This window comes from Onychostoma macrolepis, chromosome 16, assembly GCF_012432095.1.
Source record: "Onychostoma macrolepis isolate SWU-2019 chromosome 16, ASM1243209v1, whole genome shotgun sequence".
Taxonomy (NCBI): Eukaryota; Metazoa; Chordata; class Actinopteri; order Cypriniformes; family Cyprinidae; genus Onychostoma; species Onychostoma macrolepis.
Window position 1 is genome coordinate 31,037,737 of NC_081170.1, and position 25,710 is coordinate 31,063,446.

General features: G+C 33.8%; 1 protein-coding gene across 3 annotated transcripts in view; it reads left to right on the forward strand.

Moving 5' to 3' along the window:
• The window catches only part of grik2 (glutamate receptor, ionotropic, kainate 2), a 228,797-nt gene that overhangs the window by 196,333 nt on the left and 6,754 nt on the right, over positions 1–25,710 (forward strand). For all 3 annotated transcript variants that reach the window (XM_058746765.1, XM_058746766.1, XM_058746764.1), the window contains 2 exons: positions 9,506–9,731; positions 25,303–25,553. In XM_058746765.1, coding sequence (XP_058602748.1) covers positions 9,506–9,731; positions 25,303–25,553 — 477 coding nt within the window. The remainder of the gene's footprint in view (positions 1–9,505; positions 9,732–25,302; positions 25,554–25,710) is intronic.

The window sequence follows — 25,710 nt, forward strand, 5'->3', positions numbered from 1 at the left end:
ATGTATTTTAAGCATATTTCTGGCCCCAAAATTGCATGTTTTTGCTCAGTTTAGGCCTTTTTGATTTTGTCTGTTCAGACTATTATTTCAAATGACCAGCTTTACAGGGTAAACAAATACAACTTTTGATTTTAGTAATGTACCATTAAATGTTGATAGTAGCAAAAACTAAAATTAATAAATGCTTTAACTATGTTTTTCAGTATTAGTTAATGTTAACTAATATAGTCAACTAATGTTAACAAATGGAACCTTAGTAGAGAGCTTTTATCAATGTTTTTGGTCCCACTTTATATTAGGTGGCCTTAACTACTGTGTACTTACATTTAAATTAATTATTTGGTGCAATGCACTTATTATGTACATACATGTTTTTACATTGTACTTGTATTTTAAAAATACCTATATGTAATTACATCTGTAATTCATTTCTGTAATTACATTTATAATTACACTGTTGACCCATCACTTACACCTTAACCCACCCTTAAACCTACCCATACCACCAAACCTGTCCCTAACCTTGCCCGTATCCCACCTCAATAACAGCAAAAGTGTTTTGCAATACAATATGACCACAATAAGTACATTGTACTTATTTTTTGATTCAAGTACATAGTAGTTAAGGCCACCTAATATAAAGTGTGACCATGTTTTTTTATTTTTTTATTTTTATTTTGTAGAACCAATGTTCAGCTTTCTCTCTATCAGAAAGACCTGGCATAAAATATGTTTTGTTTAAACATAACACCCTTAGCTTTAACAAAATTAGAATCTCAGTCATGATATATTCTGTGGTCTGCTTCGATATCATAGTAGCAGAGATTATGGCCATTTTAGGCGGCCTCCATCTGGAAGCCCAACGCTCCCCGTGCTGAACATTCTGCCCTAAGGCTGACACATTAAATTATAGAATATTCTAACCCATGAAAGCAGGTGGAGAACACAGCAGACGTATTGGCCAGATATAGTCCTCCTCTTCTCTGGAGGTTTGCTTTCTTTGTCCTTCTCTGCTCTGAGGCATCTTATTATCTGTCACGTCTAGTATGCCACATTCTATGCTTCAAAAGATATTATGATCAAAAAGAGGAGCAGGCTCACTGGGAAAGCAGCCCGACCTCTCTCTCGCTTTCTCTTTTTCTCTCTCTTATCCTTCAGTATCAAAAAAATCTATGGTAACCTTTCACACAGAGAAGCACACCTTTGCTCACTTTCTAGGCTGCTGTTCCTCAGTCACGTAAGAGTCGGGGAGAAACTGTTTGCTGACCGTCTCAGCTGCTATCATCATCTTTTTAATTTGTAGAGGAAGTTTTCGTGGAACCTGCGTCCAGTTCTCAGTTTCAAAACCCTTACCAGCAGATTCTCATATTTCCTCTGCAATCTTGGTCTTATCAATCCTCAGTGAGTTTTTTCGTTCTCGGGTCCTATGAGGAGGACCCCTGGACAGTTGAGATGAGATAGTCGCAGGAAGTGAATCACAGCTCCTGATGGAATCGGAGCAGCAGTTAAAGAGAGCAGCCCCACCTGTGGAGAGATACAATGATGTTTGTAGACCCTTGTGATTTAACCCTTTCAAGCACATCTCAAATCACTGTTCATTCTGTGGTGGAAATTTCAGTTCAAATCGTTTTGGAATACAATGGCTGAATCCTTTTTCTCGCTAAAACTAATTTTAAAAACACTCAAGTGACTGTTTTGTCTTGCCAATTTTGACACTGGATGATACAGGTGGCACAGTCATAATGTGTAGAACAATGTTTACACATTTAAAAATATTGAAATGGTTTACAATTTTTGACACTGTTCAGATCATTATAGTTTTAAGATGTATTTTTTATTATTATTTCTATTTTTTTTTTTTAATAATGAAACATCTGGTATAACAATAAGTTGCACATTTTTAAATAATAATTATACATTTTTATGTAATAATCATGTCTATAGTATGGTAATAATGAATGTATATGAACAAATATTGAATGCAATTTTACAGTGTCATTGGTTACACTTTGGTGACATTGTTTTAGTAATTAAGTAACTGCATGCATTTATTCTTAATGTTAGGGTTAGAGTTTGGTTGAGATTTAGGTTATGTTAATTATGCATACTTAACTGCTATTGCTAAGGTAAGTACATGTAACTACATCTTAAAGTGTTACCATGTCAGTTTCAGGAATGTATTGTCTTCTAAATGAATGACAAGACTGAATAATTGACAAGTCTATTTATTGGCAAATACCATGGAGGACTTCAAGTTTCATATGCCACATTTATAATAAAAAATAAATTAATTAATTTAAAAAAAAAAATCAGGTATTGGTATATTTCAATTTGCTGCATTTTTATGAATTCAGGCTATATTTAACATGAAATTAATTTAGTGATAATTTATTGTTATTGCACACAATGCAAGTAGAGAATATAGGCACAGTTCTTTATTAAACTTCACGTTATGGATTGAGAAATACTCCTAGTGTTGGGCAACAATTAATCACGATTATTCGCATCCAAAATGAAAGTTTTTTTGTTTATATAATATATGTGTACACTATGTATATTTATTAAGTAAGGCACACATATACAGTATATATTTTGAAAATATTTACATGTATGCATATATTTATATTCATATAATTTATATATAATATATACTTAATATATAAACATAACATATTTTTCTTAAATATATACATGCATGTGTGTGTATTTATATATATATATATATATATAGATAGATAGATAGATAGATAGATAGATAGATAGATACATACATACATACATACATACATACTAAACATACACAGTACACACACACATTATGTGAACAAAAACTTTTATTTTGGATGCGATTAAACACGATTAATCGTTACCCAGCACTAAAACCTCTTTACTTTAATTTATTACAATGAATTTAAGTCAAATAATAGCATGTATGATTACAGTGCATTTTACCTTTACACTGGTCACAGTGAGATTTCAGGTTGAAATGGTAAGTTGAAACCGATGGAAGAAAAGTGCTTGTTTCATGAAAAAAAGCCTGCTTCATGAAAGCAAATCATGTCAGGACTGTGCAAGCTGCAGTATGCAGCTCTAGCTCTGGATGACACCGAATAGGCAGTATTTTTCATCTGTACTTGAAACATTTGTATTTAAATTAACAAGCAATTCAAAATAAATTCAAATAAAAAGCCTATAGACAGTTCAGACAGCCTTCATGAAAAAAAAACCTTTATTATTGGGATTGTGAAGAGTTTGTTTGGGTTTGCTTAACTATGCTTTGATGACAAATTTGCCTCATGAAAGTAGATAAAAACTGCCCTAGAACCACCATTTGGGGAACACCATAATTATTTATTTATTTAGTTAAAGGGATCCTTCTATGCCCTTTTATGAAGTCTTGATTTTGTTTTTGTGGTGTACTAGAATAGATTTCCATGTTTGATTGTTCCAAAACACATTATTTTTCATGTTTTACATTATTGCAGCACATCTCTTCCCAGTCTGTCTCAGACACTTGTTGAAACCTCTCCTTCTCAATTACGAAATGTGCTCTGATTGGTTAGCTGACCCAGTGTGTTGTGATTGGTGAACCATTTAAAACATGTTACAGAAATGACGCACCTCTTACCATAACCATGAGTTTCATCAGCTTAGCTGGAAATAGTAATGATGGTATCAATTTTACCGTACCAATTTGAGCACGATTCAGAACCCTGAGAATGTTTACTAACTATAAGATCATGCAGAAACTTTGCAATTACAGGACGTTTCAGTGTGTGTGTGTGTGTGTGTGTGTGTGAGCGCATGTTTTGAAAAAGCATAAATGGACCCCTTAAAATCTGTTCATTTTTGCAGTATGTACTGCTATATACTAAATCCTAAAATCAATAGATTTAGTATATACGCTGTAAACAATTATTTACTATTCTGTTATCATAAAACAATTATAATTATTTAACTACAATGTAAATACACAATATGCATGTTGTAATTCAATACTTATTAACAGTTAAAAAGATAGAAGTTAAGTTTAGATATGGGGTATAGGATTAAGGGCTCTAAAATATGGTCATGCAGAATAAAGCAGTATTATGTGTTAATATGCATTATTAAGTACTAATAAATAGCCAATATGGTAGTAATATGAATGCTAGTTGATAGAATTGGTCCTTAAACTAAAGTGTTACTATACAGGAGGTCTGTATTTCCAGTATTCTGCTCAGAGATTTCCAGATCTTCATCAGTCTCTGTTGTTCTTTCCTTTGACATCCGAGTGCTCAGATCAGGCAGTGCGGTGGAGTTTTTGAAAATCTGCACTTTCATGAAATATGCTGATAGAAATTTTTGCTAAGAATCAATAAACATTTCTTTTTTTTTTTTTTTTTTTTTTTTGTGTGGATAGGGTATATAGACAAGGCACATCTGATATTTTAAAAGATGCAGTTATGTGTTATGTATTTATATGAGGCCTAATCAAAGACATTTTGACAAGTCTAACAATAGAGGCCCAAGAGACTTTCTGCCATTATGCATACGCACACACACACACACAAACATGCATACATAATCACTCGCCCTTCCCTGTGGATGTTCCTTTCCTTGTGCACATAAAATCTCTGTGGTTCTTTCTCACGGCACAACCTACGTGTCTGCTTTTTTGTAAAATGAATTGTTAGCAGCTTTTTTAAAATATCTTCACATTTTGGTCTGTGTGAGAGATTTATTCTGTTAAACTGCCGTACGGCTTCACAAAGAATGTCGCCTTCCTGCGTGTGTCAATATAATGAGAATGTGAATTAAAATGGACAGCCACCTGCCTGCTGCAGTTTCCAGCATCATTATCAGTGGCTGAGCTATGGGTAAGGCCAGGAGATGTTTGTTTTGGACTGATCTCCTTCATTGCACACGGCCTCTTGGTGGAATATCTCACATAGAGAAAAGACGAGAAATCTACACAGCACCGTGTGCTGAAGAACTCAAAGCTTTAGTGAGGATATTTAAGATAGTCTTATTATTTTTGCTCTATTTATGGCTAAATACATTGAGTTTACACCACAGAAATATATAATATATAACAATTAGTATTAGCAAAATTTATATTTAACAACTGCAATTAATTAAACATTTTATATATAATTGTTTGGTAACACTTTAGAATAGGGATCACATTCACTATTAACTACGACTTTTCCCTCAATAAATCCCTAATTTGCTGCTTATTAATATTTAGTGCGATAGTTGTTAAGTTTAGGCATTGGGTAGGGTCACGTAGAATAAGGCATTAATATGTGCTTAATTACTACTAATAAATTGCGAATATTCCAGTAATATGCATGCTAATAAGCAACTAGTTAAGAGACCCTAAAATAAAGTGTTGCCGATTTCTTTTTATTTTTTTATGCATTTAACACATATATTATTATATAATTTGACTATTCCTTCTGTGATTTTTAAATGCTGGTTATAACAGTTACTTGAATTGATTTGTGTACAAAATATATGTTCATAAGTACGTCAACAAAAATTAATTTTCATGGTGGAATATAATTATTATTGAAGGTAAACATATGAAATATCACTCATGAGTAAAACTCCAGGCCAGTAGTGAAAACATCTCTACACATGATTATATCTATAAATTGTGAGAAAATAAATAATTATTGAAAATTTGCATTGAGATCACAATTTTGATGCAGTTTTAGATTAGTTTTTCTTCTCCTTCAGAAGGACTCCATTAACATGTTCTAACATCTACAAAAAAGTGATTTATCCTGATTACATTACTTTTGTGTTATAACAGAATAATGACACATTAATAAATATGTAATAATTGCAATTTGATTAAACACATTTAATACCTATATTTTATTTAATACATTTAACACGTTTATTTAATTTGACTTGATTTTTTTTTATATATATATATATATATAAGGTTACTTGAATTGATTTGTGTATAAAATATATGTTCAAATCAGGACATCAACGATAATTCAGTTTCATGTTATAACAAGGTAATAACACATTATTTAATATGAAATAAATGTAAATTAATTTAAATATATTGTCTATTTTATGTCACTGCTACAACATCTGAAATACAAACCCCTAAAGCTTCCTAGTCTTTTGTTTTAATATGACACCATTATGTAGTAGTACTTCACAATCACATATGATAAGTGGAGTTTAAACGCAGTTTAAATGTGTTTTACACAACATTAAAGTTTATTAAGAAATAATGGGCCATTTCACTCTAATGTAAGCTCGTACTGCTTAACATTCAGCTCTGGATACTCCAGGCCTGAATTCTTAGGCAGAGATGTGGACACATTTAGACATCAATTAAGATCCTTATCCGTCCTTTTAGAGTGCTTCATTTGAATATTTATGTGATGGTTTGAAGTTGTTCTATGGCAGTTTAAGCCTCAACTGCATGACGTAAAGGATAGCTAACATGGGTGCAGCATACTTTTTAATTGTCTGGGAATTTGAACCGTCAGTCATTCTTTAAGCACCACCACTGTCCCAGCCAACAGAGTGGTGCAGTGATGACGTATCCAACCCAGAAATTTGAATCAGCCTGGTTCCCTCAACAAAGACCCAATTTGACTTTTCCATTGGCTTTTGGATTACTGCAGAAAATAAGCTCTGTGGTCAACAGAACTTAGTGATCCTTACATGTTTTTATTATTATTATGAGAATCTTCACAAATGAATGTACCTTGAAACCACCAAAAGTAAAAAGCGTAAGCTATAAATGAACTACACCACAGTCACAAGACTTTAGCATCATCACCAATTATCTTCTGGACTCTCTTTCAGTCTTCATTTAACAAACCTTTTTAGACACTTGTTAGCAATCACCTCTTTCAAGATGAGTAAAAGCTTTAAGAAAAATCACATGGTGTTATTTTATGCCATTTAGTAAAATAAGAAAATATCTTGATCTTGTGTTCACTACAGATCTTATTTCTGGAATTTACCAAAAACCTGTTTAAATAACCCATTGACTTCAGAACGATGGAACCAGAAGTGCTAATTTGTTTCAGGGTTTGGCCTACATAAATATGTCATCCCTGCAATACTATATAGGCAGAATGGAAAAGAAAATGTCCACACAGGAGTCAACAACAGGCTCATTTGTTTACTTTTACACATCCAATACATCAATAATGCTGTGTTTTGTTGTATGTTTCTCAGTGAAAGCTGATGGATGTCCCTTTTCAGTCAAAAAAGCTGGTTAAATATTTTCAATCTGGAACATGTCCTTCTTTTATTTAAAAAAAAAAACATTCACTCCCACAATAACGTCTATTTATCAGAACCAACCAATTTTTCTACTATTTGTCTCAGAGTCATAACAGATAATAAATTTGATCCATTTTCATTCTCTTGTCATCTGTAAGAATAACAGCAACAGAGGAGAATGCTTCGGGTCTGATTGTAGTGTGCAGTAAATTAATCAAAGCCTCAGAACAGATCGAGAATCAAGAGCAGATTAAAGTAGTGCAATCTGTGAACACTTCAGCATGATCAAAGTATTCGACAAATCACTGCTAATCAATCCACACAATCAACCGAAATACACAGATAGTGTCACAGGAAGAATGGTGTGAAAATGAGAGAGAAATACTAGAGAAGTGACACAGAGGGACTTTCTTCACCTCACACTTAAAGGATTGTGGGGGTTGGCTCAGTATCAAGAAGCAGAATCATTTTGTCAGATATGATCAAGTGTGTCTAAGTAATGCTTGTGTGCTAAAAACATCCTACTAAAATATAGGTGCCTTGCATTGTGGAAAAAAAATATATATTGTTTTTTATTGCATAATGGTCCAACGGTAAGCTCTGTTCCAAAACCTAGTGGACTGCCTTCACAAAAATCTATTACAGTGTATTCAAGTTGAATAGTACAGTACACCAATGAGAAGAAATATGCATTTGATTATTTATTCCTTGAGATTTTCATTTCCATCTCTTTCTTTCTGTCTATCTATCTCAGCCCCCATGGTTTTGCCTCATCAGCAGGTGTAGTGTACATGTGCAATCGGCTGATTTGTCAAGGGTAACTCCAGAAGATTCTGATAGGCACTTGGCAAATCACCCAGTTGATCTAAAATATCGACCGGCCACAAAAAGTCATTACACACAATAATGGCAGGCAGGACCTTGAGTATGTGACTTAATTAGGTTTCAAATGCCATCAGATGCGTTCTCAGAGGCACAAAAAGACCTGAGTTTAAAATGGTTGAAGATTTTTTGCAATTGGCAACAGTTTCTCTTGCTTCTAACCTTAGTATCTAAGTTGATTAGGGGTTTATTTGTAGTTCTGCTGGAATAAGATGGTATTATTTTGTATGCTGAATTTTGCATGCTGTCGGTACACATTTCAGTTTTGGAGATTAGTCAGGATTAGTCATAAACAGATTTGTGTGCTTCTGCCACAATTTGTGCCGTAGTAATCATGTAAAGGGGGCAAAAATATGACATTTTAACCAATAGCTGTATGATTCTTCTTAAAAAGATTATTTTAAAAAATACCTGCATATGCTTTGTGTTCCCAGCAAGAGAGCAGTGTGAGCGAGAAAAGCTAGTCTGTGGGTGGTTTATAGATAATTCAATGTGATCTCATTAAAATTTAAGGCATACAACTTCAGAAACAAATATTTGCGAATCGTTTGATGTTCATTGTGAATTCAAAATATTATTTATTTTTAATAATTAATGATATTAATTATTTTGTATCATTCATATATGTGTGTGTGACCACATTTATTTAATTTATTTAAATTTATTTAAGCAATTTGTCTCTTTTATATTTTTAAATACTGGTCAAAGCTAATGTCAGTACAAACACAAATCAGTAAAAGAGTGAAACACAATGCATGTAACAAAAGTGATTTATATATTTCAAACTTATTCAATATTGATGCTAATTACATTTATTCATACAAAGAGTGCAAATGACTTTACTTTTATTAGCTCCTCTTGATTTCATTTACAAATTAAGTTGTCATTAAAAAGGCATCTCTGAAAATACTTTCTCTGTCATTTAGTGATAAATGAAAGTTTTGTCAAGGGATTGAACTCAGTTACCTGCAACATTATTTCTGAAATTATGACAATTACAACTTTTATATTTCTAAAGTGTGTCCATTTTCATTTTAGAAGTTGTTAATATTTTGCTATTGTGTGTTTCAGTGTCTATCCAAATCCTTTTTATGTTTAAGGTCAGAACATTTGGTACTGGAGTTTGTGTTTTATTATTATTATTATTGTTGTTGGTTTGGGCTCAAGTTTTGTGGTCTGTTTATTCCCTATATATATATATATATATATATGATTTTTTTTTTTTTTTTACTGTTTATTATTGATATGTTTAAATTTAATGTCAGATTAGAAGGAAATAATATTGTCTGTCAAATGGCATTGTGTTTTAAATGTGTATTAAAATTAAATGTCAATGTATTAAAAGTCTGATAATGAATTTGACTTCTTGTCCCAGAAAACAAAGATCTCCACGTATGATAAGATGTGGGAGTTCATGAGCAGTCGAAGACATTCGGTGATGGTGAAGAGCATCGAGGAAGGAATTGAACGTGTGCTCACCTCCGATTATGCTTTCCTTATGGAGTCCACCACCATCGAATTTGTCACTCAGCGCAACTGCAACCTCACGCAGATCGGAGGCCTCATAGACTCCAAGGCCTACGGGGTCGGCACCCCAATGGGTAAGGCATATTTATCTGTTTTATTTGAGTAATTTATCAGTTCATATTTGCTTAACAACTGAATTGAATTTAAAACTGCATTATAGTTTCATGTTTAAACCTTTAATCTAAATTAACTGGATTCATTCAAGCCAAAAATATTATTTAATACTGCTGAATTGATCTCAGAAAAAAAAGCATGTTCATTTATATCACCAAACTATTTAATGTGGGTTAAATCAGGTAGAAATCTCTCTTTAAAGCAACAATTGCAGGACTGAACTTTTTGCAGTCAATAATTTTAGTTAATATTTAATGTCGTTACTTTATTATCTGTTACATAGCGATTTAATTAGTGGAATTCTTCACTTTGCATCAGGAATTTCCTTTTTTTTTTTCTCTCTCTCTCTCTCAAAATAGTGATCACTAATGCTATAGTGACTCTACTATTGTCAGTTATTATCTGAAACAATGACTTAGATTGATGCTGCAGATATTGACTTCACTGCCCCAATCAATAATCAGTCAGCTATTTGCCCGGACCTGAACAAATTTGCATAATCAACTGAAAACTATTTCTATTTTGCCAAAACACTTAGTCTCAGCGGCATTACCTTTGAAAAAATATTTGTCAGACATCTCAACAAAAACATGAATCATTGAACAGACTGATTGAAATGAGAGACACAGTCGTTTATCAACACATCTCTGCCATGCAGAAGTGTATTCTCCTCGAAGTGTATTTCTCTCAGACTGCAGCGTCGACTCAAATCTTCATTTCATTTTGATTAATGACTGTCTGGCTCTGTCGGTGAAGGTGAAGCAGTTGAGGTTAGCGTCTCTGAACGCCGCTCAGCGGCTCAGTGAATGTGCAGAAACGCGGACCCCGAGGCAAACGTGCATGAAATAGACGAATGGATGAGATAAATAAATGAAAAGAAAAACTGTTAGGCGTTTCTCCTCCTGTGCATAAGATTATCAGTCTCAGTAGCAGATTGTCTTAATCCTGTTATACATGCGGCTGCGGGCTGTGTCAGCAGCAGAAATGTAGAAGAAAAAAAAAAAAACAACTGTCCTCAGTAAGACTTGAGTCTGAAAACATCCAGAATTGTACCGCTGTAAGACATCTTAACACAATGACCCTAAAACACTTTCCTTATCGTGGGTTTGTAGAAGAGAGAATTAGGGTTTCTATGATTTTCTTCATATTCCTCTAGAGCACATAGTGCACGGAATAGGCATGATAACATTTTGGAGAAGTATTAAAAAATTAAATTCGATTTTCCTTTGAAGAGTTGGCCTTTTTACTCAAAATGTGTTACTCCTTTGAAAAGTAATATTATTGCTTTACTTATTAGTCCCTTTCAGCAGTAATTTGTTGCACTACTTTTTCATTACACTCCACAAAATTGGTAATTGCACACTTTCTCCTCTTCTGACTTCATATGTGTATATCTTTGTGACTGTTAGGGTATAATGTATTTGCAAATTTTTACTCGGAATCATAATTTGTGTTATTTTTCCATTCAATAATGTGATCTGATGAGCATTAGTGTCTTCCAGCACTGTCTGCCTGTGTTGTTTTATTTTTTGTTTTTCCTTATTCTCTTGTTGTTATGACTCAGAGAAAGATCATTCACTGCTTAAATGCCACTCATATTGCATGTTTATAACCCGTTCTGTATCTTCCAATGATGAAGTTCCACTAGGCTTCCGCAAAGTTCCACTACACTTTCTACACAGGAAACATGAAGCTAATAAACATACAATTTCTATAGTATAATGATTTGAATGTGATTTTCATATGATTTGATGAAAAAATCAAAACAAAGGATGTTTACATGAGAAATAGTAAGCAGCTGTGGCGATTAGCTTATTCTAAAATGCTACAAATAAATATTTCTGCCTCATTGTATGATCAAAATCCACATTAGATTGCAATCAGAAGTTATTACAAATATTCAGTGGTGGTTTACAGTGAGTTTACACATTATTATGCTGCCTTCACATGCTATTTTCATGTGGAAATTTCCTACTTCCCACTTGTGAATTTGTAATTCTGAGTTTGTCTGGCCTGTTTCTTGAGGAAATCTTATTAAATTCAAAAGGTATAGAAGATATTCAACATCCAGCAGGTTGTACAAACATTCACTGAATGTAAATATTCTTTCTTTCCTCCACCATGTTTAAAGTTTATGGCCCATCCTACTCTGAGTTTCTCATTTGTAAATAGACTGGTGAGGCCATTCATGTCCAGTTTCCAACCGTATTTTCGATACTTGTCGCTTCTTGCTAATTGCATTTATCATTTACCCAGGTGCAATAACTTTTTTTCACGTTTGTATATGTATGTTGTCAAAAACATGCAAGATTCTAGAAAGGCTTTTGATAATAGGTGAGACTAATGTATATCAAGATTAAAGGGATGTGTATGGACAAACTTTGTAATGCAAGAGTACTGTACATAATGCCACTATTTACATTTGACAACAATGTTCTTGTCAAATTTTCTCACAACAAAATGGAAGTAATGGTAATATTTCCAGCCACTGAATGTAAACTTTCCCATCTTCCTACCTTGATTGCTGCAGTGGTGACGTTGTGAGTGACTATTATGAAAATTGATTGGATGATTGGATTGTTGGATTACAAATCTGTAGGAGTTGAGACAATAAAAGTAACCTAGTAACAAGCTATTTTATGGATAGTAACTGTAATATTGTTACTGAAATCTTATTTGTAATTAATTACACTACTACTTACTGGGGAAAGTAATATTGCTACTAGAAATGTGTTCCAGCCCAACACAGTTCATTTGCAAGAGAAAGGGAGGAAATGGCAGCGGAATAACTTGGACCTCAAAGCTACATATACACAACAAATGACCTCCGCATGTGATCATATTCGATATAAAACAGCATGATCCATTACATTGCTTTGAAAGGACCAAAATAACCAAGAATGGAAAAGGCACCTTAATGTGAGAATCAAAGGCCTCTTGGGCACTTCTGAAGCCTGACTCCTCTACCTCAGGCACCATGTCAGTCAGCCAAATGAATGTAAATGTTAGCTTTGTTTCACTCATTCAGTGTGCTGTGTATGAATGAACTGGTGTATTGTGTTCAGTATTATGTGGCTTTGTGTGGCTAATATGTTCATTCAATTTTGAAGTAGAGATTAACCAGCCTGCTGACTGGGCACGTGCCCAGAGGCTTCCCACTACCTGGCATATGCCACTAATTGTGCACACATTATGAAAGATACATTCAAAAATATATTATTTTTGTAATTAGAATACCATACAAATAAGCTGTTGTCAAAGTTATAAAAAAGCATAGGAAGATGGTAAATGTAATGAGAAGAATGACACCATGTCCCAATTAGAAACAAGAAGTTTCCAAACTGAAAGGCAATATGATGCACAAAACAACATAACAGCAGTCAGATATTAATTTGGTTGTTTACCTAAAAATGAAATATTTGTACCTTATTTACCCTTAAATGGCACATATTAGTACCTAAACGTGTAAATATTAGTACCTTTTGAAGGATACCACACCAGTGACGATTTTGTATTTTTTTTTTTCTGAGAGTGTAGAGTTTTTAAATGTGTCATGTACTGTAACAGCAGCAATTTGGAAATACTTCTCAACACTGATCAGTAAAGTTCCAGGGACAACTGAAAAGTTCTTTGCATTACAACTGATAAAAACTAGATATACCATTATCAAGTCATTAGACTAGGAGGATGTAAATGTCCAATGAGAAAATTACTGAGCCAGTATTGCAGGGAATGTCAATACTGAGATGGTGAGAAATATTCTGATTAAAAGAAGGACAGCTACATTTCTTAACGGGAAGCTGAGTATTGATCCTCAGTCAGGATCAGTGATCTAGATTCACATTCTGCCGAATAATTGGACTTTTTAAATATAAGTATAACGTTAGGTCCATTTTGCAGCATCTTCTTATCAAGAACTGCTCATTTAGGAAGAGACTGTCTGACTGGCAATTGAACTGATCAATTAAAGTTAGTTCGTTTTTTAAAATTTTATTCTATTTTTTTTATATGCAGCATAAAGGTTTAGTTCATCCAAAGGTGAAAATTCTGTCATTAGTTACTCAACTTTTTGTTTCAAGCCCAAAAGACTTTTATTGATCTTTGGAACACAAAATTAGGATATTTTTTTAAAGAAACCCGAGATATTTCTGTCCTCATTTTTGAGCCACATGTTTGAGCTTTGACAAGAAACAATGAGGTTTGTTCACACACGTCAGGCAAGTACAGTTGAGCTGCCATTGACCGTATTTGAAGTTCTGTATGTATTGTTGGGTTACAACCCTAACCCTAACCCTAATGTTTGAAAATAAATGTCTAAAAACCTTCATCATATGCTGCGATTGTGTGTTTTAAACAGATCGATTCATATGGATTAATTTTAGCATGTCATACACATAAGACTGTTTTCACATTAAATAAAATCAGTTTTGTGACAATTTTTTTTTTTTTTAAAGCCATATCTACACTTAGCATTATTAGTCAATATGTTTAGATAATTTCTTAATAAGATTCATTGTTATATTTGGCTATATATATATATATATATATATATATATATACCTGTATATTTATATATATATACCTGTATATATATATATATATATATATATATATATATATATATATATATATATATATATATATATATATGACATGCTAGCAGAGAGGAGTTTCGTCAAAGCTAACTAAAATGATCGAGGTCCATCCATCCTAATTTCGATGAACTTGATGAACCTGTGATATCTTCTTCAGGGCTTAAAGGAAAACAAAAGCTGAAACGTTTTCACAGCATATATATATGAAGAGTTAATTTGCAAAAACGATAAACACCACTTAAAAAAAAAAGAGCTGATTGCCGTGCTGTATTAACAAAATCATTAATGGCATTAATAAAAACACTTACACTGACAAGCTACGCAATATCGCGTTCATCATCTGAGATTATGAACGCGATATTGCGTAGCTTGTCAGTGAACTACGGCTCTGTGTATTAAATGCCGCTCCATCTGAAAGCAAGTGATGGAGATTTGCTAAATGATTTGCTCACAAAACCGGTTTTACTGACGAGATGCGCATGACAATCACATGCGATTTATCGTGCAGCCCTTTTTGTTTGTTTGTTGATCACAAAGTACAAAGTAGATGAGGAAAGCTTGGATGCCGGGTGTATTCAGAGCGCCACCATTACTGTCTACAGGGCGCGGAATGGTGCACTGTGATTGGTTGAGCGGATATATCGCGTTCTGCAGAGAAGGGGGACTGGCGTTTGTCGCGGTTTGGAAAAAAAAGGGAGAAAACATGACAGAATAACACGACGGATATCGCATTTTGCGTCAAATTAAAAATTTACTTTTCAATACCGACCAGATACAATACTGATTTTGGTGTTAACTCAATTTTTCATCGCTGAAATTCAAAATTCAAATGTTAACTCAAAAAAATGAAATAAAAAAATAAATAAAAAGAGCTGATTGTCGTGCATTATTCTCCACATATAGCGCGATCTGAACCCTAAACATGATTTATCAAAAAAGCCGGTATTGTCCACTTTCAAGGCATCGCGAGTTCACGTTTTACTGCAGAAGCCGACAAGCGCCCTTGTTGTTTTTGAACAGAAGCCGATAAATCCATTTTAGCGAATCAGCGCTCTGTATTCAGGTCAGGTGGCAAGGCTACTTTCACTTTGAAAAGGCATGCTAGCAGAGAGGAGTTTCGTCAAAGCTAACTGAAATGATGGAGGTCCATCCATCCTAATTTCGATGAACTTGATGAATCTGTGATATCTGCTTCAGGGCTTAAAGGAAAACAAAAGCTGAAGCGTTACAGTCGTGAAGGAATATGGAAGCATATGTGTAGCTAAATTCAATTTGAAATGTAATATGCAAAATGGCAACGCAATATGTAAAATGGCAGTGTATTTCTGTATTTAAATTTACATTTTCCCATTCATATGTGCAACATTTAGTGCAAAATGAAAATGAAAATTCAATTACATCATTTAAATTTGCCATTTTCTACACTAGTTTTAATATGCAAATTAAAATCATATTTTAAAGCTTTATAAGTTGCAAAATGAAAATGTATTACCCAAATTGATTAGATATGTTTAACATGTCCAAGCAAAAACTGTTGCAAAATTATCATTTAAATGCTGTTTTTCCTAAATGCATTTAGACTTAAGGGTAGGACACTTGGGATTGCGTTTTCATCGTGATACCGTGTGATAATTGTTGCAAAATGCAGTGAGAGTTTCAAAATGCATTCTGAGCCAAAGGTGCAGCAAAAGGGTGGCAAAATCATGATTTAAATGTCTTTTATTTTTCTTAAATGCATTGACACTTACATATATGACATTTCAATTGCATTTTCATTAAATACCCCGCGATGAATATAGTTTAAGTCATTGTGGATTTGAAAATGCATTCCGAGCCGAGCACGCCCTCTAGCTGTCAATCATTACATCGAGGAGGTGCTCGGCAACAGACGCACGATAGGTCAATATTCACCATTAACCAAATGCTTTTCACCTGCCTCAACATCTCTCACTGTTTACACTCGGATTGATGCAAATAAGCAAACAGACAGTGATATTCTACACTTATTTATTACCTTACCTTATATTTTATTACTCTTTTATTTTTAATCCATAAAATAGCGTGTGTTCCGTGGCACCTGAACAGGGAGAGAGTTCCTCAGGGGCAGGGGCTTTGGGGGCTCAAGCGACCCTGCCCTTTTTTCAAAATTATTCAAAAGTGCCCCTCTCAGACAAATATCAATGATATTGTGGTCAATAAAACAAAATGCATTTGAATTATAATTAACATGACAATTTGTACAAAACGGTGACTAATCGCTTAAAAAAAAGATTTGTGGAGCGATCTGGATCTGCGGTTTGCCTCATTTAATAAATCAAATTAGCCTACATCGTTGAGAAAATAGATGCTGAATGACTACAAAAGCACTGCACAAAACAAAAGTCGCAATAATTGTAATCTGTAGGCTATTCAATTCACTTATATTTAGGTATGATATCCTACACTGTTTATTATTTCTTGAAACTCTCATAGCTAATGAAGCCCAAGTGCCACCTACGGGCCTATTATGTGAAGTGTAGACTGACGAAATGGTGAAGTGAAAGGACTTTATAATATTACCATTTTTGATAATTATGCAGCATATGCATATACTTTAAAATATTTATTTCTGTGATTCAAAGCTGAATTTTCAGCATCATTACTCCAGTCTTCAATGCATGGTCCTTCAGAAATCATTCTAATATGCTGATTTATTATCAATGTTGTGCTGCTTAATTTTTTGCTTTTTATTTTATTTATTTATTTTGGAACCTGTGACACTTTTTTGGGGTTCATTGATAAATAAAAAGTTAAAAAGAACAGCATTTATTCAAAATAGAGATGCTTTCTACACTGTAAAAAGTGATCTGTTGACTTAACTTAAAAAAATTGAGGAAACCCGTAAATAATATAAAAGTAAATAATATATCTTTTTAAAAGTTAAGTGAACTTGACAATTCACTTAACTTATTATTATTATTATTTTTTTAATTATCATTTACTTAAAAAAACTGAGGAAACCCGTTGCCTTAAAATTTTTAAGTTAAGTCAACTTATCACTTTTTACAGTGTAACAATATCGACCTTTACTATCACTGTTTCTATTAATTAAAAAAATCTTTGCTGAATAAAAACTAATTACTTAAAAAAATAAAAAAATAAAAAAAAATAAAAAATACTGACTGCAAGCTTTTGAATGGTAGTGTATATTGTTACAGAAGTTATATTTTAAATAAATGCTGTTCTTATTGAACTTCTTATTCATCAAAGAGTCCTGAAAAAAAGTATGACTGGTTTCCAACATTGCTAATAAATCAGCATTGCATACAATTGATTTTAAAGAATATTACAATTTGATAAAATAAATGCTGGCTTGATGACCATAAGTGACTAATTGCAAAAATATAAGATAGTAATGTATCCAAACTTTTGACCTATATTTGTATTATTTTTTCACATTGCCCTTTAGCATTTGAGCACCTGCCCCTGAGGAACTCTCTGCATGTCCCTGTTCAGGTGCCACAGAACACGTGCCATTTTACGGATTAAAAATAAAAGAGTAATAAAAATATACGGTAAGGTAGTGAATAAGTGTAGAATCTGTCTGTTTGCTTATGTGCGTCAATCCGAGTGTAAACAGTGAGAGATGTTGAGGCAGGTGAAAAGCATTTGGTTAATGGTGAATATTGACCTATTGTGCGTCCTGTAGCCGAGCCCCGCCTTGATGTAATGATTGACAGCTAGAGGGCGTGCTTGGCTCAGAATGCATTTTCAAATTCACAATGACTTAAACTATATTCATCGCGGGGTATTTAATGAAAATGCAATTGAAATGTCATATATGTAAGTGTCAATGCATTTAAGAAAAATAAAATACATTTATATCACCCTTTTGCTCCACCTTTGGCTCAGAATGCATTTTGAAACTCTCACTGCATTTTGCTACAATTATCACGTGGTATCACGATGAAAACGCAATCCCAAGTGTCCTACCCCTAAGCCTAAATGCATTTAGGAAAAAACAGCATTTAAATGATAATTTTGCTACAGTTTTTGCTTAGACATGTTAAACATATCTAATCAATTTGGGTAATACATTTTAATTTAAAGTTTGCAACTTATAAAGCTTTAAAATATGTTTTTAATTTGCATATGAAAACTAGTGTAGAAAATGGCAAATTTAAATGATTTAATTGAATTTTCATTTTCATTTTGCACTAAATGTTGCACATATGAATGGGAAGATTTAAATTTAAATACAGAAATACATTGCCATTTTACATCTCAGACTATGATCACAACAACGTTAGTCCGGCATCTACATTGTCATCTGAGGAGATTACAAAGATTAAACGAGTGTTTTTAAAAAAACCAAAAAAAAAAACCACTTAAAACACTTTTTAAAACTCTAAAACATGAAATGTGGAGTTATCTGCTTTTGCCAAAAAACGACTGTTGGAGTCATCTGCTTTTGCTATAAAACAAATTTGTAACAAAATATGTAAAAAAAACAAAAAACAACATACTTTCAGTGAACTTTAATTTTGTAAATTACCTGTATTTGTTTAAGTTATTATTACTTAATCAAAACAACCCAACTGTAGTTTGATTGATATTACTTGGAATGCATTTTGATTATTATAGATTATTTGATTATTATTATTTATTTTAGGTAGATACATATTTTAAGCTAAATATAAACATAACTTCAGAAGGAAAACCCTAAAACCCCAGACACGTCACATTGCCTTCTGCCACATCACCTTTTAATATTCATACTCTGATGAAGTATTCATTCATTCATTTATTCATTTATTCATTTATTCATTTATTCATTTATTCATTTATTCATGCATTCATTCATTCATTCATTCATTCATCCACTCATCCACCCATCCACCCATCCATCCATCCATCCATCCATGCATTCATTCAGACGCCACTGCTTTGGCTCTTGGGGGCTCTTGATCGTTTAGAATTTATTTTACTTTACTTTACTTTACTTTACTTTACTTTACTTTACTTTACTTTACTTTACTTTACTTTACTTTACTTTACCCAGATTGTTGCCCAGATGGAAATATATAACTATTCCAAAAAATGAAATGTAGAGACCAGACCTCTTGTAACTTTAATTGAATAGCCCTGTTCTATAACATGCATTTAGAAAATAGATTGAAAATAGAGTGAATTTTCATTTTGTGCTGACTTTAACATCCCACAGTGTTCGCAAGACTTTGTTTCTGGATAGACTAGTGCACCCTGTCTCCCAGAACGTTTTAGAGAAATCAGCCGATGTTTTTGTGTGCCTGAGACGGTCAGTCTGATGCATTGTTTATTTATATGTAAGGCTGCTTTGAAACAACATAGATTATGAGAAGTGCAATGCAAATAAATATGACTCACTTGACTTGAACAGACTGCGGCCATGCCATCAGAGACTGAGTCTACCAAATAATTTACCCCGTAGCTATTTGAAAAGGGGGCAGATGTTGAAACCGAAGCTCTGCCACTGTAAGGCATGCTGTTTATAAGTTTGAAACTTGCTAGCATTATTTCCTAATCTTGTTCCGCCCTCTTTTCCTTATTCTTCTCGTCCTTGTTCTCAGTTACACCAGTAATAAAACTGGCTGATCGAGGCAGCATGCTTTCCAAAAGGTGAATTATGAATATTCATGCAGGTGTTCTGACGCTATTGTGCTATAAAGCATATAATCATAAATTGTTGACGTGTTATGGACTAAACAGCCTAGAATATCTTAATCCATTCATGGTTTCGAGGGAGGTATGTGTGCTGGTTTAAGATGCTATCCAGGCTTTTCCACATGGACAGCGAAATCCAGCTATCAAGTGCCCCGTCTCGCAGACGTTAATGCTTTGTCACTCAGCAGGTTAAAATCTGTCAGGTATGCTGTCTAACAGACAACCCAGTGAGGGTGTTTTTAGCTTGTCAGTCGCGTGTCATGGGATTGCATTGTGTCGAGCAAATGCAAGGCACATGGAAAAGGATGTTTAGCATCATCACTCCCCTGTGTGCCGTTCCCAGACAGCTCAGCACAGGCCATTTCCATTGCTAATCCTACCCTTTTGGAATCAGTTAGCATAGGCAGGCTGCATACAGGCGTGCGTTTAGCATATATCTTGTTGACTTCAGCAGCACACGGTCGGCAAGATGCATTAATGTTGAAACTGTGGTGGTGAGAGATGACCGAGTCCTTCTGGCAAGCATTCCTGCGCGGGAACAGACAGGGTCGGTATGCAGACCATCTGCGTTTCGGTGTGTTGGTTAATTAGATGTTTAATGTGAGAATATGTAAATTCTTGGCACAGTTGAACGTCTGGTTTTATACTGAGACAGGTGAAAGTGACGGCAAGCAGGTGAAATGCATGAAGTCCTCAAAACGATGGCAGCAGTTTTTTTTCTGAAAGGCAGTAGTCCCTGGCAATCCACTGTAAATTCACATTCAACTCTCCGTCGGTTCTGGTGTGAAATTACCACTTTTCCCTTACCTTCATGTCATTCAAAACCTTTATGATTGGAACACTATGACTGGAAGATACAATGGTTCATACAATGAAATTCATTTAGACCCCATTGACTTTCACTCTATGGAGAAAAAACAGCTGAAACAGTTTCCCTAGTATCCTCTTTTCTGTTCCACAGAAGACAGGTTTGGAATGACGTAAAGTCATAAAAATAAAAAAAGAAATGTCAGAGAATTTTAGCATACTTTTAAAAATAGTGCTTATTACAGAAATAATATATTTTAAATTTAATATACTTATGTGCAAAATTATTCTTGTTCATTCATGTTAATTGCAATTAAATGAAGATGTTTTATAATTCAGTGTTAAATATAATAAACCCACTTAAGTAGAACTTCAATTTATATTTAAATATTTTCATAATGGCTTATTTTAAAATTTACTTAAAGTGCATTTCTGAATGTACTGAGAAGCATTAAGGGTAAATTAATATGTAATTTAATTTCTATTGAAACATGTATGCATTTAAATATATTGGAAATTACACATTTGTTCTAGTGAAGTTGCAATTTAGTACACTGTTTCTTCAAATCACGACAAAAGATGAACACAATTATAACAATGGTTAAAACTTTTAATCACACATTATTACAAAGTGCACTTTTTAAAAGTGTACATAAGTGTAAAGAAACATAATCATGAAAATGTACATTTAAGTGGCCTTTTATTTCATTTATTCCAATTACATTATTATTAATATTATTTTAAATATCCTTTTAAGATGTAAAGTACACTACAAGAGCATATCAGGTACACTTATTTTTCACAAGAGTAGTGATACCGCAAGGAATGACTGTTTCCAAATCGGTTTCCTAAATGCTTTCTCCGATATTCAGTTGTTCAAAACAAGTATATGCTCCAAATTCATATCACTGGTTGTTGTGTCAGCAAACAGGACCACACTGCTTACGTTTTTCCGGAAGTTAGCATTTAAATGGCTTTACTTAAATGCCTGTAAACTGGGATAGAAGAAAAGTAATTTAGCACTAAAACCCCCTACACAAAACCCCCCTTCACCCTTTAGTTTAGGCACCGCCGTGAGCTCCTTTTTCACTTGTGACTTCATTGTCTTGCTAAATGTGTGTAGCACTTGCGGTGTATATCCATGTTTCGGGGCAATGCTGCTTGCCCCTTGAGGATTGTGGAAATAGAAAGCCCCCCAGTCAGCTTTCAGCCTGTGGACGGGCCCCGTCCCTGGAGGCATCATTAAGAAGAGTCATGTACAATGCCATGTCATCAAACATCTGTCAGGAGTTTGCTTGTGCATGTGGAGCTACCAGTATCCAAGTAAACCCTTATCATTCTGTTTCATTTAAGCTATCTTCTGTCCTTACTTCCTAAAGGTACCTCATCCATATGCTGTATGCAGGTATTTGAAGAACATTGTGTGTTGTACATTGGGTCAAGGATTTATTCTGTTACTTGTCTTTGATGTTGCAGAATAAGAAAGTAGGCATGTCTGTATATTCAGGCTTGTTGAATGTAAAAAAACTTATGAATAAAATAAAATAATAATAATAATAATAATTATTATTATTATTATTTATAGCATTTATCTTAAATAATGCCTTTTTTGTGGAATTTAATTAAAACAAACAAACAAACAAACGAAAAACATTCTAGCTGAAGTAAGACTATAACCATAAATTGTTTTATTATTAAATGACTTTGATTGTTTTATTAAATGGATGGTTTCCTGTGCATATGGATTCATCCAGATTAATACTTGTATAGGTCAGCCGCCAAAAAACCTTGTATTAAAGTAAGATTAAAACCTTTCTAAATCAATTGAACCAAAATTTGGAACCAAAGTGTTGATTTATCATTAAATTATTTTAAGTTTGCATAGAATACTATATTTTTTTTTTCAAGAGAGGTGTTGTTTTAATTAATTAATTAATTCATTCATTCATTAATTCATTCTATTTAATTTAATTTAATTTAATTTAATTTTTTTTTTTTATATATATATATATATATATTTTTTTTTTATATAGCTATTTAGCAAAAAGTCAAAGATACATGGATATAGGACACATATGTATTATATAGATGAAAATAATAGTCGCCAAAACATAAAATAAAATAAAAGGATTTTGCATAGCTGCACTGCTGTTATACAAAACACAAAACCCTAAGACCTAATTGATAACAATGAGCATAAAAAAGACAGTTTGATTTCAGCAAATAAAGGGCACTTTGTGTTTCATATACGTGTGTGGTGCATTTGAGCAAAAGAACAGTTGAGTTCTCAATTATTCAGGCGATAGTACAATCCTTATTATAGAGAGTTAACTACAGCAGTACCACTATTACAACATGAAAGGATCAGCGAGGTTTGTGAGTGCTCTTTTTCTACCTCGTATTTCAAATGAAACGAGAAAGCACCTCTCTAGCCGTTTTTGATCTGTGCTGAATGAAGGGAATACGACCTGTTTTCCTCTTTTTGCGAGGGAGGTAAAATGGCTGATGGGAATGGGGGAGAGTTACGAATCGAAGCCCGCAAGGAGGCCCAGAAGGAAACATTACCTCAAATTAAGAATAGCAACTAGTTTTAATTAGGCAGAAAATAAATAGATAAAAGCGGGAAATGCCAGTCCCTCGAATGTAATTGGGTTTTATTGGTGTGTTATCAATGGCACCCTGGGAGCTGTGTTTCAACAAACAGCATTAGGCTTTTATGGCTCGTACTGCATTAGTGTCTGTATTTCTCACCTCTGTACAGCTCTGTGAGAAACAATCTCACACCACTGAAGTGACAAACTTCATCTTTCCTTTTCACTGTCTCAGCTTTCCTCAAGTATTGTAGTGCAATCAGTGAGACAGTTTTATAGCTCTGCATGTTTGAATGTCTGGTATATATATGGCATAAAACCTTATACAATACTTTTTGAATAAAATTTCAGTATTTTCTTTGAGATTGTCTGATATGTTAAAGTGCCTCCATACTACAACAGCAGTTCACATTCATCGTAAATGTTAGGCTCAAAAAATAAGGTAGCAAATACTGGTGCTCTGTATTCAAGGTCTTTTGAAGCCATGCATTTCAGCAACATACTGAAATTTAATTCGTTATTCACTTATAATCTTCCCCTCCAGTGAACTGTTAACTATAGAACTGCTGTTACCAGATCATTGAGGCAGTGATTTTCTTGAACAAATTGTTCAGTCTGTGTTGTGAATAAAAACAACTAATTCACTGGGAAAAAAAAAAAAAAAAAAGTTCACTGATTTGGTTCTCACCATAGGCTTAATTTTAAAAAGAAAAATTAGGAGCCAGTGCACTGGAGGTGTGAAGGCAGCTCTTGGGTCTGTGACAGCTTGCAGGAAAGCTATGGAATTTGGCACACAGGTGAAGGACAGTCAAAAAGTTATTAAATGTTTTTCAATAGACCAAATCGTGCTTGTATAGCGCATCAGCATATTCAACAAAGAGCATGCCAAAATGGATGTGAACCTATATTTCCGCAAAACTTTAGCGTGTTCAGACCAAACTTGGTATGTGTTGTAACAACCATGACCTGAGGATACATGAGCAGTTCCAGCACAGTACCACCTACTGGTTAAGAGATATGAAAAACAGACTTTTTTACTTAAAACTTACGAACGGTCTAGCTTGGAATTAGATTGGTCTCTTTAGCTGTGGAGCAGCATACCCAGTTTTCACATATTGGCCATCTTGGGCATCATCCGCTTTTAATTGTGTAAAAAAAATAAATATAAATAATTAAATGAAAATACTGTATTTGAATAAATGCATTGGTGTTATGAAAAACACTTTCTGTTCTCTTGGTCCTACAGAATCCAGCGGTATATGGTTTTCAACAGCTGGCCATTTTATCTGTTGTCCATTTCGATTTAAGTGCAAAACCTGTTTTCTTAGACTGTTTTCTCTGTTATCTTAGACAGTTTGTCTGATCTTCACCAAATTTCAAACAGATTATCATCAGACCTTGCTGGTAAAAAAAAAAAAAAAGGTTAGGTATCTCAAAATGCTGTTGTACATCGTCAAAGTTGACGGCATGATACCAAAGTGTATCTGAGGCTGTATTTCTGCAATGCCAAAGGTTGTGCCATCTATTGGTCAAAAGTGATAAGCAATTATGTCACATTACAAGTGACTGTATTCATGATTTAAACATTTTACTTAAAATGATCAGCAGATGCCTTTAATTACTTTTTTTTTTTGGCATGCTCCCTGAAATGCTTGCTTAATTGCTCATTAATTGCTGCTTGCAGCTATATTATTTCTTTTGATTTTGAGGTGAAATGTGACCCATATGCCACTAATATGACACATTCTTGACGATTTTGTAAGATTTCACCCATTCGACCAACAGGAATGAGCAGATGCTAAGAGAACTAATTCTCATCATCTGGTTAAATCAGTTTCCCCTTTCTGACCCTTCAGGGTCCCCATACCGAGATAAGATCACCATCGCGATCCTGCAGCTACAGGAGGAAGGGAAGCTGCACATGATGAAGGAGAAGTGGTGGCGAGGAAACGGCTGTCCTGAGGAGGAGAATAAGGAGGCCAGCGCGCTGGGCGTCCAGAACATCGGTGGCATTTTCATAGTGTTGGCTGCAGGACTCGTCCTCTCTGTGTTTGTGGCAGTTGGGGAGTTTCTCTATAAGTCCAAACAAAACGCACAGCTGGAAAAGGTAAAGCAACATTTTCACATTTCTGGACTGCAATGAACATTTGAAATCTGTTAGGATATACTTAGAGTTTAGGGTTATTAAGCAAGTCTCTACAGAGAAAACAAATCACATAAGATAATCACAACAAATGGGTTTGCAATTTTGTGTTTCATCAGCG